A 12,892-nucleotide genomic window follows, 5' to 3' on the forward strand; every position below is an offset into this window, starting at 1 on the left:
CATGGGATGAAATTCATAACAAAAACACTAAATATTGTCAGCTCCTTGGTCACATAATCTAAACATGTAATCGCCCCAGCACCTTAAAGAAAGTTATCCATGGCAAATGTATAAATGCCTAGCCTCGTGTAGTGGTGGTAGGTTATAGATACTGCAGGCGCAGCCCCCACTAATGTGAATAGAAACTGTGCATTAACCCAACACTGAGCATCTACTTCTAAAGGTTGAGATCCATTTTATTAAATTGAGTTGGTGTCACTGGTCATAACCCTCAGCAGATATTTCAGCGGTACCCTTAGCAAACACCAAGCTTACATAAACTTTCGGGAAATATTTTGTACTATTATCACAATTTTATGTAGTCGTCTTACCAGAGTTTTGTGCAGGTTTGCTTGGTGGAGGAGGAGCTGGAGCAGCTGCAGCAGGTTGGGGCGCTCCTTGTCCTGCAAAAAAAAGTAAAGGTTTGAAAAAAAAAAAAAAAAAACAATTTTAAGTAGGTTAATATGGCGTGTATAAAGACACTGCCTTAAATTTTGTGCCTGTAGCCAAAAGAAAATAAATGGATATGAGCAGCAGTTGTAGGAGGTCTCCAGCCGTGCACCATGACAAGCCACTGGGAGCAGTCACATATTGGGATGTCACTGACCTAGGCGGATAGCAAATCATCTTAATGTGCATTTTTTAGGCCAGTATAATGCTTGTTTTATAAGACTCTAGATTTTAAAAATTATTTAGATATTATAGACAAAATGTATTTTGAAAATGCAAGTCAGTACTCAAGTGCCTTTACAAATTAACAACGAAGTGTGAGGATAAACTTGGAAAGGTGACAAATGCTAAAAATACAGCATTAGGTCACATCCAGACGGCCGTCTGTTCCCCGAGTCGGGTGTTGGGTGTAGCCCAGCCGGGAGGAGGAGGGAAAGCCCTGCTCTCCATAGAAAGGCAAGTGGCCCTGCCCAAATCCACCAAAACAGAGGACATGCTCTATACGTCGCAGTGCCCCTACCCAGCTCAGTAAGAGTGTGCTGACAGAACTGCAACTGGGTGCCACAGACCTCAATGGGGGCTGTGATCAGGTCACAAATTATGCAGCCACATCAAGTCCCGCATTACAGTCATGTGAATAAGCTCTTACATTTCAAGCTGGATAAAGCATATCAATACAAGGATGTGAAGAAAGGAAGAGCCTCCACACTAAAAAGTACTACAAACACCACATCAACAAGCAACGTCATGTTCAGATCTAAAAGACAATGCACAAGATGAGATTCCCATGCAGGCAGATGGCTGTGAACAACAGATGTAGTAATACGCAGGGAGGACAAGTCACAAAAGAATTATCATAGAGATCAATATACAATCACATCCGTTACACTACTGGGAACATTCAGAAATACTGACAAGTAAACCTACTCCTACACTAAACTAAGATATCAATCATATAAATTAGATTAAATTAGGTTAGAATCATCCTCCTGAACAGGTGGCAAATATCCCAACTGTACTGACTTATAGGTTCAGTTTTACAATTGAGATGTACAAGTTAAGCTTCATGAAGGTGATGGAGAACTACACCTCACTCAACCTGCTCAATAGAGTGCAAAGAGCCGCACCTCTGATATCTATGATACATCTTCAAGGACATCTACCACCAGGATGAAACATGAAACACTGTAGGCAATCTGTTATTTTTTTCCCTTTATTTTTCTCTAAATTGATTTTTTTTCATATTTTATCAAATATGTCTCATAAATGCATCCTAAGATCAAGGTATTATATACATATGGCAATGGCATAAAACAATGTACCTTTGCATTTGGATACATTTCTATCATGCATCATTGAAAAACTCAAAAAATGATTGTTCAAAAAGAATCCCTCTAGGTAAATGAGCCGGAGGGGCTCCAGACTTCATTAACAGCAATGGAGCCTGGAGCCCCTCAGGCTCATTTGCATACAGTCCTTCATCCTGGTGGTAGATGTCCTTTTTAAGGAAGCTACTGAAAAATACCTCAACATGCCATTTGTTTAGTACAACTTTTAACCCTGTTAGTGAGAAGCCAATAACTGCAGTGCCCATCACCTTGTGGTTGCTCAGTTTACACAATACCTAGAATTCACCTAGAACTATGCAAGAGTTGTCTTTTTCCTTTAATATAAATATTTCTTGTACTATTGCAGCCCTAGCCTACATCTTTTTCAAGCTGATCCGATCCTACCAGAGAAAAATGCAGCATGCAATACTGTGATCCAAGTTGCGCATGAAAGTTGCCCACTTATGGCAACGTGAAAAATAAATAAAGAGCCACTCAGACGCCACCCTAGTCAGTATTTCAAAGAAAAACCCAGTGCTAAGAATATCTAATGTGAAAATCTATCAGCCAGGAAGGTACTTTAAAGGGGTTTTCCCATAAAGACAAGTTAGGCCCTATCCATGGGATAGGGCCTAACTTGCTGATCAGTGGGGGTCTCGTGCTGAGACCCCCAGAGATTGAGAAAACGAGAGGTCCAACCAACCCATCGCTGCTCCCAAGACTAATGGGGCAAACTACCGTTCTGCTCCATTAATCTCTATGGAGCTGATGGAGATCGCCGAGCGGATTCTCAGGAGCAGCGAGGAGTCGGACAGACCTCTAATTTCGCAATCTGTGGGGGTCTCAGCACTGAGAACCCACTGATCAGCAAGTTAGGCCCTATTAACTTGTCTTTATGGGAAAACCCCTTTAAAGTACCTTCCTAGCTGATAGATTTTCACATTAGATATTCTTAGCACTGGGTTTTTCTTTGAAATACTGACTAGGGTGGCGTCTGAGTGGCTCTTTATTTATTTTTCACGTTAGGGCCTAACTTGTCTTTGTGGGAAAACCCCTTTAACTTCAAAAATAGATGGATGACCCTACTTCCCCCCCCCCCCCCAATTCTCCTATTTGCAGGGTCACGTGCAATTTTTTTTACATGTTCATAAGAAAAAAAACAAAAAAAACTTTAAAAGGTTAGTCTATTTTGTGACCACTCACTGGTGTACACCACCTGCTATGACAATATTTAAACAGTAGGGATTGCGGTATAGTAGTGAAAGCGAGTGTAATAAAAATAACTTAGTCAATATTTATGACTAATTATTACTTATGTAACACATGTAAAAAAAGTAAAAGCTGATGTCTGTAGTTGAATATCGGCATATTGGCAGTTCCATACAGCAGCATGTCGTAGCAGTGAGATCAGTCAATAAGGAATGAGGCGGCAGGGCAGTGCCTGAGATTTGAAGAGAAACAGAAGCGTCAGTGAAAATAAGTGTTCACTGGCAGCCTGGGAGAAATGAGGAGTCATTTGCAGGATAAACGAGTTAAGCATGCTAATTTGCATAATAGATACAGTGCCTCACTGGCAGCCGATTTACTCATTTTAGGTGATATGGGTAGGACTTGCAACCCTTTACCAGGGTGCATTGTTGGCTTGAGAGGTGGAGAGGGGAGGGGGATTCTGGCGACAGGTCTTCTTTAACAGGGGATTTTTCTTAGGTTAAAAAAAAAAAAACAATGGTTTCCAGTTTAGGCTACTGAACCATTGTTAGTGCCGAGAAGGAAAGCTCAAAATTGTAGACAATTCTGTGCACCTAGTCCCACTCTTCAAAAATGCTGATGTCCATGGCGGAAAACAATTATATCTACGCTTGGCTGGCTTATTGCTGCTAGCTGTATTGAAAAGATGTCCGGGTTGTTTAGATCCGAAACTTATGCCCAATATCCACATTTTACATCGAATGCAGGATCCCGATTCAGTTATAGGGCACAGTTCTGCAATGTATGAACATAACCCCATGTTGCTGAGGGTCAGGGGTGTTGGTACACTATGGAGAACATCCGGAACTCCAATGTACTGAACTGCCAATAAAGCTTATGTCCCCTGAGAGAGGTGCAATAAAGAAGTGACTAGGGCTGGGGGTGCAGTAGTATTATAAAGAGACATTAGTCCATCGATTACCCCAAGGTTAAGGTGTACCCAATTGTTAAAAAAAAAATAAATCATACATATATATTTAAAATTGATAACTCCCACTACCGCTGCCCATAATCAGGCAATGGACCTTTATCTGCTTACATTCACAACCATGTCTACTGCTCATATTCTGTAGATCATAGCTCAGAATTTGTTTAAAAAAGGAGATTGTAATTTTTACAGCACTAGATTCATTACCATCATTATAAGGTTGAGGATTCCCAATCTTTCCATGGACCGAATCAGCTGGCTTCAGCACATCCATTTCCATTATTATAATTATTCGCCTATTTAATAACAGAGAAGACATGTAAATTTGGTTTATTTATATGTTAAAAATAGCGTAACCTTTTGTGAGAAAATATTGCAACAGGTAACAGACACTAATAGCCTGTAAAGTTGCAGTACTATGAGTTGCAGTGCTATTCAGACTCATTAGCATAATTTACAAAGTTGATTTTAGAAGAGAGGCGGCCATGGATAACAAAGAAAATGACTACAGTCAGTATCTAGATCTATGAATACGTGCCCTTGGTTTATCATGCTTGATTTTGACAGTAATTTCCATGAAGGAAATCTACCACCAGGATGAAGGATTATAAACCATGCACACTTACATGGTTTACAATCCATCATTGTGGTAGATTTCCTTTAAATATAAATGATCTAGATATAAGATATACCGTATATACTTGTGTATAAGCAAAGTTTTTCAGCCGAAAAACATACCTTCAACGCAAGTCTTTTGACGCCCCATGGCGTCATAGTGTGCGCCTATAGAAAGAAAATAAGCTGCGCCGATTATCGGGAGCGCCGCAAGGCAAGTATGCAAGTTTGTTTTAAACAACAAAGGGCTGCAGGTAGCATTTCATCAGAAGAGGGGGGGGGGGTGCTGCTGCATGGGGCATTTGATAACTGGGCTGTCTGATTGCATGGGACATTTAATCATCGGAGTGAGGGTGGGCAGCTGGATGCATGGGAATTTCATACTCAGGCTTCATATTTCAGGCTTATACTCGAGTCAATAAGTTTTCCCAGTTATTTGTGGCAATACTAGCGGCCTCTGCTTATACTCTGTAAATGTTATTTTATAAGGAAAGGAGAACATTATAAAAATATACCAGGGGCTGAGCTCTAGAAGCCAGAAGTAATAATTAAAAACTGTATCCTTATATGCATATAACATGATTTCAAAATCTGAGCGAAAAACAATGGTTGGATGTCCACAAACATGACAAATTATAGATTCAAGCACTTTTTCCTGTTCTTATCATGGGACAATAGCCTTGAGGCCAGTCAGGTGCTGATCAGGTACTTATTCCTTACTAGAACAACACACCTTAGTAGGTGTCTCCGGCCCATTCCCATAGAACAAAGACCCAAGATGGAAAACACAAAGAACCAAGTGTTCCAGAAGCATATAGTAAATGAGGCATTGAGCAACACCACATTAATAGAGAGAAATCAATAAATTCCTCTAAACAGCACTGGAGACAATACATAGATACATGAATCTTTACTGATGAGAATGGTCAGGGCGAAGCGCCATCACATGGGAGAGATGTGCACACCAATACACAGAGCACTAACAAGGGGCTGAATACCTTCCATCTTTCAAGTTGTTCACAATGTATCGGGAGACCTGACAGATGCAGTTTGTGGCAAGGAGGTTGTCATCCACAAGAGAGTTCAGCTGTGTTGCCAACATAAAAGCTAAAACATAGAAAATGTACAAAACATAAAAAAGAGCACTTGGTGGAACAGATCTGCGCACTGTACTTCAAACACATCAGGGTGAACCAGCACATTAGAGGCATGGCAGCCATGACTTTTTATGACTACAAATTGTCTAGTAGCAGCACTAGAAAAAAGATAGCACACTGAGATTTAAAGGGAACCTATCATGCACATCTATCCTCCCAAATTGAAGGTCCTATTGTAGCAAGTGGCTCTGCATGATGATGATTGAAATGAGTCAGCGGCTCCTGTGAATTATAAAATGAATCCCACAATCAGAGGTCGCATTAACGCCTCACCACGCGTCATAGACGCGTGATGAGGCGCCATTACCCCCCAAAATAATTGCCATGCGTAAAGTTACGCATGGCAATTATTCCCTGTAGCGCGCAGGCTGAGAGGCCCGGCGCGCGCTGCAAAGGAGGTACAAGTCAGTAGCGCGATCGCAGCGCGCCGGGCCGCTCAGCGCGACACAGTTTCAGGGGCGCGCCGGAGAGACCCGAAGTGAGTGCAGCGGCCCCGGGGGAGACTTGTGGGCTGAAGATGATGCTCCCCGTCCCGCTCTACCTGCCCGCAGCTGCCTGCGTTTATGTGATCGAGGAGACCTAGAGCAGTGCTGGGTGAGTGTATACAGTGTTGTGAGTGTCTGTGCAGTGTTGTGAGTGTCTGTGCAGTGTTGTAGTGTGTGCTGTGCAGTGTTGTGAGTGTCTGTGCAGTGTTGTGAGTGTCTGTGCAGTGTTGTGAGTGTCTGTGCAGTGTTGTGAGTGTCTGTGCTGTGTTGTAGTGTGTGCTGTGCTGTGTTGTAGTGTGTGCTGTGCAGTGTTGTAGTGTGTGCTGTGCAGTGTTGTAGTGTGTGCTGTGCAGTGTTGTAGTGTGTGCTGTGCAGTGTTGTAGTGTGTGCTGTGCAGTGTTGTAGTGTGTGCTGTGCAGTGTTGTAGTGTGTGCTGTGCAGTGTTGTAGTGTGTGCTGTGCAGTGTTGTAGTGTGTGCTGTGCAGTGTTGTAGTGTGTGCTGTGCTGTGTTGTAGTGTGTGCTGTGCTGTGTTGTAGTGTGTGCTGTGTTGTAGTGTGTGCTGTGTTGTAGTGTGTGCTGTGTTGTAATGTGTGCTGTGTTGTAATGTGTGCTGTGTTGTAATGTGTGCTGTGTTGTAATGTGTGCTGTGTTGTAATGTGTGCTGTGTTGTAATGTGTGCTGTGTTGTAATGTGTGCTGTGCAGTGTTGTAGTGTGTGCTGTGTTGTAGTGTGTGCTGTGTTGTAGTGTGTTGTAATGTGTGCTGTGTTGTAATGTGTGCTGTGTTGTAGTGTGTGCTGTGCTGTGTTGTAGTGTGTGCTGTGCTGTGTTGTAGTGTGTGCTGTGCTGTGTTGTAGTGTGTGCAGTGTTGTGAGCGTGCAATGTGCAGTGTTGTGAGCGTGCAGTGTGCAGTGTTGTGAGCGTGCAGTGTTGTGAGCGTGCAGTGTGCAGTGTTGTGAGCGTGCAGTGTGCAGTGTTGTGAGCGTGCAGTGTGCAGTGTTGTGAGCGTGCAGTGTGCAGTGTTGTGAGCGTGCAGTGTGCAGTGTTGTGAGCGTGCAGTGTGCAGTGTTGTGAGCGTGCAGTGTGCAGTGTTGTGAGCGTGCAGTGTGCAGTGTTGTGAGCGTGCAGTGTGCAGTGTTGTGAGCGTGCAGTGTGCAGTGTTGTGAGCGTGCAGTGTGCAGTGTTGTGTGTGCGTGCAGTGTTGTGTGTGCGTGCAGTGTTGTGTGTGCGTGCAGTGTTGTGTGTGCGTGCAGTGTTGTGTGTTGTGTGTGCGTGCTGTGCAGTGTGTGTGTGTGTGTGTGCGTGCTGTGCAGTGTGTGCGTGCTGTGCAGTGGGTGGGTGGGTGCTGTGCAGTGTGTGTGTGTGTGCTGTGCAGTGTGTGGGTGGGTGGGTGCTGTGCAGTGTGTGTGTGTGTGTATGCGCGTGCTGTGCAGTGTGTGTGTGTGTGTATGCGCGTGCTGTGCAGTGTGTGTGTGTGTGTATGCGCGTGCTGTGCAGTGTGTGTGTGTGTGTATGCGCGTGCTGTGCAGTGTGTGTGTGTGTGTATGCGCGTGCTGTGCAGTGTGTGTGTGTGTGTATGCGCGTGCTGTGCAGTGTGTGTGTGTGTGTATGCGCGTGCTGTGCAGTGTGTGTGTGTGTGTGTGTGTGTGCTGTGCAGTGTGTGTGTGTGTGTGTGTGTGTGCTGTGCAGTGTGTGTGTGTGTGTGTGTGTGTGTGTGTGTGTGTGTGCGTGTGTGCGTGTTTGTGTGTGCGTGCAGTGTGTGTGTGCGTGCTGTGCAGTGTGCTATGTGTGCGGTGTATTACCAAAATTTTCATACTCCTCAAAAATGGTGAGAGGAGTATTTTTACCCTTTTGGAAAAATGTTAGTGCGACCTCTGCCCACAATGCAATGTAATCCTGCGAGTCAGTCAGGTGTTCCTCAGCTGAATTAGGCTGCTGCACCCCCTTCCCTCTAGTAAACACCACCCCCGCTAAGCTGCAGCACAGAAAAGGGTATGAATGATAGGTGCAGGAAGGGGGTGCTGCAGCCTGACAGACCACTATAATAAGGTAGGACCTCCAATTTCAAGGGCCTAACACTTCCCTTCAAGTCTGGCAGTAACGACTGCCTCCAATAGCCCCGAGGACATCCACAAGGAGGGACATGTTCATTGCTTAGAGAAGCATCAGGGAGCTTGGACATTTGTGCCTGAGATGGAAATAACCACCAACAATTCCTATTTGATTGGAGTCTCTATACAGATTCTGCACAGCTGAATTTATTACCATGGATCCTACAATTTCCAGCCAATGATTATACAGGCAGTCCCCTACTTAAGGACACCCAAATTAGAGACGACCCCTAGTTACAAATGGACCTCTGGATGTTGATAATTTACTGTACTTTACCCTACAATACACAGCTAACAGTTAAAGGTGTCTGCAATCCAGCTTTATTGTTAATTCTGGTGCTTATGAGAATACTACTTTTTTTAAATCCAATTAAAGAGCACAAAAATTTGTCTGGAGTCACAATTTTAAAAAATACAGTTCTGACTTACATACAAATTTAACTTAAGGACAAACCTACAGAACCTTGTACCTAACCCCCCGGTATGCCTATACTGTCATATTGAAATATTATATTGATGCCAAACTGATATTATGACAAACTAAAATAAATGAATACTCACAGGAAAGAGTATTTAACCCATCGCTCATCAGCAGTCGATAGCGCGGAGGACCATTGGCTGTGTTAATTGGACGAATATTCTAGAACAAACAGAGATCATTTTTATATCAGACACCAAAAAAATTGTGGTTTATTTTAAATTAACAATAAGTAGAAGTCTTGTAATAGTAAACCTCTGACCTGCTTAAAAGGTGACAAGTTTTAGTGGCTGCATGCACACATGCACCTTCTGTGGCAAATCTTCACTTCAGAAAAAAGCAAATGAGGGCGAATTGCTTTGGAGGACATTAGAGATCTTCACACATGATGTTAACACATGCTTGTTTTCAAATGCATAGTAGCACCACCTAAGTGCCCCAAAAATGAGATGCCAGTGGGGCACTGTAACTTAGACGGTTTTCTGATATGCAAATTAGCTTTTGTGACTCATCTCAGGCTGACAGTGAGCCACGCCCCATTATTCTGACTGACAGCTCTGTGCCTCTTCAAATCACTGCCCTGCCTTAGGGACCGCCTGCTAATATTCAACTACAGACATATAAAGCTCCATTTACTTATAGGAAATATTGTGCACACATGTCTTGAATGTAACACAAGGCACCGTGTAAAAAAAAATTGAGTGACATCACTGCAGGTCCTTAAGCATTCTAACAATAGCAAGTTGTACACCATGTATGTGATCACATGAAATCATAGTCTCCATGCAGGATGAGGAAGAATAGAAGTTCATAGAGGCTGCTGTGACTTCACGTGGTCAGATACATACATGGGGTACAGTTTGCTGATAAGAGGCTAAAGGACCTGCAATGATTTCACTCAGGTCACATGAAATGAGGCATGGTGAGGAGTAGATGGGAGGGGCCGGATGAGCAGGACACGGCCCCTCTGATGCCAGGTAATCATATATAAAGGTGTGTGTGTGTCCATTTACAATCACCAAATTTTGCACAGCCACCTGACTCAGGGAGCGTCGTAGACCACATTTTGAGCAGAAATTTTCACCCCAAGCTTTCCTAAATCCACTTAATAACCACCATATAAAGGAGCCATTGTCTGCTGCTGCAGCAGTTAGATGCTGATACGTGATTGGTTGCTGTTCTGCCACAGCTCATTAATATGAGCTCTGAGCTTTGGTTGGTTACTATATGCAATGAGTACAAGATGCTTATGTGTGAGGCAAGATGGATAGGGATACATAGATGGGGGAGATTTATCAGAAATGTAGAACTGTTCCAGTTGCCTATGGAAATTAATCAGATCAGCTGTAATTTTGTAAACAGCTGTGCAAAAATGAAACTTGAGCTCTAGAGCAGTTCTGCTCTCAAACACTTCTGATAAATCTCCCCATAGACAAAGTGACAGAGTGTCAGAGGCGGTCACTGAAAGAGCTCGCCACTGGAAATCACCACACATTAGTTTTGATTCCTTTAAAGCTAAATTGTCTTAGATAATGGTTAATAACTTGTCCCCTGCTCTGAACAATAAGATGTCCCTATTTATTGGCACCTAGGATCCCTGGATTTGTTTTTCCAATAGGCCTTTTTCCTATTGGCTTCTTCCTCGGCTGTGTTTCACTGTACCTGGTAGATACCCGTTCTCCTCCCGCCCCGTTCCCTAGGTGTGTGTCGAGTCCTCTGAACATCCCAAGAGTGTTGTATGCCTATGGCAGAGTCATGCACTTTTGAGAAACTACTTTTTGTACTCCTTCACTGCAGGTATTTTTGCCTTATTAGAGAGATATAATTATTGCCTAGGATAAGCCTTATGTCTAGGTTCTACGGATTTGCCATCTGTTTTACACGTGATATTGTATTCACTGTTCAATAACTCTTGTATGGTAGTTTGTCGGCTAATAAGTCAAATAACATCCATCATGATAAACCAGGGACATTACTCATAGTGGTTATCTTATATTTGTTATTCATGGCCTCCTTGCTTCTAAAATCAACTTTTAGAATTATGCTAGTGAATCTGATGGGCTCTGGGTGGGAAGTATTACCAGAGCTGCTTAGCGCTGTTACAATGAACAGAGGTCTCCCATTTCTACGTACTTTGTTGCTGCTAGATTACAGATTACACGTTCTGCTCATTTTAACAGCCTGTGAATCTACAGCACTGATCGTCTCTGGTAATGGCCCCCAGAGGCCTTGTGGTTGATTTAAATAAATTGAAAAAGTTGATTTTATAAAGAAGGAGACCATGGATAACATAAGATTATCAGTCACACTGCCTAAATCTATGGGTTGGAGTCCCTGGTTTGTCATGATAGATTTTCTTAGAACACAACGGAGGACGTTTATCAGTAGTCACCTTGGGACAGTGCCAAGTCTGTCTTGGGAGATTCACTGCCCCTTCAGATTAAAGCTAAAAATATGGCTTTGCGCAGAATTTTTTAAAATCTATTAAAATCTATATAAATTTGGCTTCCCGTGATCAAAGGCACACAAAGAGGTAATTTGGAGCGCAGAACTGATACTTAAAAAGTCCATCTCCAGCAATGGATAGACAGTCTTGAGGTTGGATTCCTCAGCCATCACTCAGAGCATGGAGGAGGGGCTGTGGAGCGGCTCAATGCACAAACCAATCACCGACTGAGAGCTGAGCTGCAGTTCCCCATTATTTAAAGTGTACGGAGTCTCATTCTCACTAATTGTTGGAGCAGTGGCTCAGGCGTGCGTTCTATCCCTCCATTCTACGGGAGTGCTCGGCTATCTCCGTCTCACCCATGGTACTGAATGGACACATTCGCCACCTGCGTCTCAATCAGTGAGAACTAGATCTCCATTCACTATGGCAGGGGGGGGGGATATGTCTAACAATTATCCTTTGTAGAAAAAAACAGAACAATAATCCAGCACTTGTTTAAAAAGATTAGTAGAAAAAACAATATTCTTGGAATAAAAATCGGGATAGATACAAAGCAGTAAATTGTCATAGAGCAGACATGCTTTTAGTCTAAAATAAACAGTAGCAGACCTACGCATTTCTGACACTATATATTGTGGTCCTTAGTCATGGTAATTATCCTTGCTACAACTCCTTAAAGGGGTTATCTAGACATATGAAAAACCTGGCTGCTTTCTTCCACAAACAGCGCCACACCTGACCATGGTTTATACCAGTATTGCAACTAAGCTGCATAAAGATGCATGGAGCCGAGTTGCCACACCAGTACAAACCATGGTCAAGTATGGAGATTGATAAACCATGGCTGCTTTCTTCTAACACCAGACAACCGCTTAAAGAGTTTAGCCATTAAGTTTTACTTTCTAAGAACTTTTTAAGTTCCTAATGTTTTTTTAGTGTCAGAAACATTGCATTTTTCTGTATTACGCTTAAAACTATTATTTTCTTTTCCCATTCAGGTCTCCGTTCAAATTCAGTTGTGAAAACGCAGTAGCCGGCTATTTCACACATTACTAATGTAATTTCCATGACAAAAACACATTTCAAGCAATAAAAGGCCAAAAAGTGCCACAAAACACACCAAATTCACTAAGGAAAAAAAAACCTATAGGAGGGAGTGTGTCACAGCACAAAGTACTACCTATCCTGTCAACCCTGACACATAGATCGTGCCAGGTGTGAACACTCCCCAACAATACAAGCCCCCATCATGAGGTACTCACAATGACCTGCAGGGTGGGCTTGCTGGAAGAGTCGCCTTGTAGGATGGCCTGTAAGAGATAAAGAGATAGTCACTGAGCACAGGGGGGCCACATGTCCGCACTACTCTCCATAGATGTGAGTGCAGGTATATAATGACATATGGGATGGAGAACATATAGGCCGCAGTGGTCACTTACCGCTATGGCCCCCTCACTCAGCTTAGGTAGTGCCATCCTGTGTGGACTGCTGTGCCGCGCTTAGTCAGGACCTGTCTCTCTCTAACTGCGCGCCTAGTTCCCCTCAGTTGCCTGGCGCCAAATTCCCACGTCCAGTCACGCTGTGAGTGACAGTGACGTAACACCG

General features: G+C 43.3%; 1 protein-coding gene across 2 annotated transcripts in view; it reads right to left on the reverse strand.

Annotated features, from left to right (window-relative positions):
• RPA1 (replication protein A1) overlaps positions 1–12,888 on the reverse strand; it is a 33,237-nt gene extending 20,349 nt beyond the window's left edge. For both annotated transcript variants that reach the window (XM_072138115.1, XM_072138114.1), the window contains exons 1-6: positions 12,727–12,888; positions 12,550–12,597; positions 8,922–9,000; positions 5,607–5,715; positions 4,201–4,289; positions 372–443 (exon numbers count right to left, since the gene is read on the reverse strand). In XM_072138115.1, the coding sequence (XP_071994216.1) occupies positions 372–443; positions 4,201–4,289; positions 5,607–5,715; positions 8,922–9,000; positions 12,550–12,597; positions 12,727–12,762 (433 nt within the window). In that variant the 5' untranslated portion in view covers positions 12,763–12,888. The remainder of the gene's footprint in view (positions 1–371; positions 444–4,200; positions 4,290–5,606; positions 5,716–8,921; positions 9,001–12,549; positions 12,598–12,726) is intronic.
• Positions 12,889–12,892: the final 4 nt, after the last annotated feature.

The sequence above is a fragment of the Engystomops pustulosus genome, chromosome 2, assembly GCF_040894005.1.
Source record: "Engystomops pustulosus chromosome 2, aEngPut4.maternal, whole genome shotgun sequence".
In the NCBI taxonomy this organism is placed as follows: domain Eukaryota; kingdom Metazoa; phylum Chordata; class Amphibia; order Anura; family Leptodactylidae; genus Engystomops; species Engystomops pustulosus.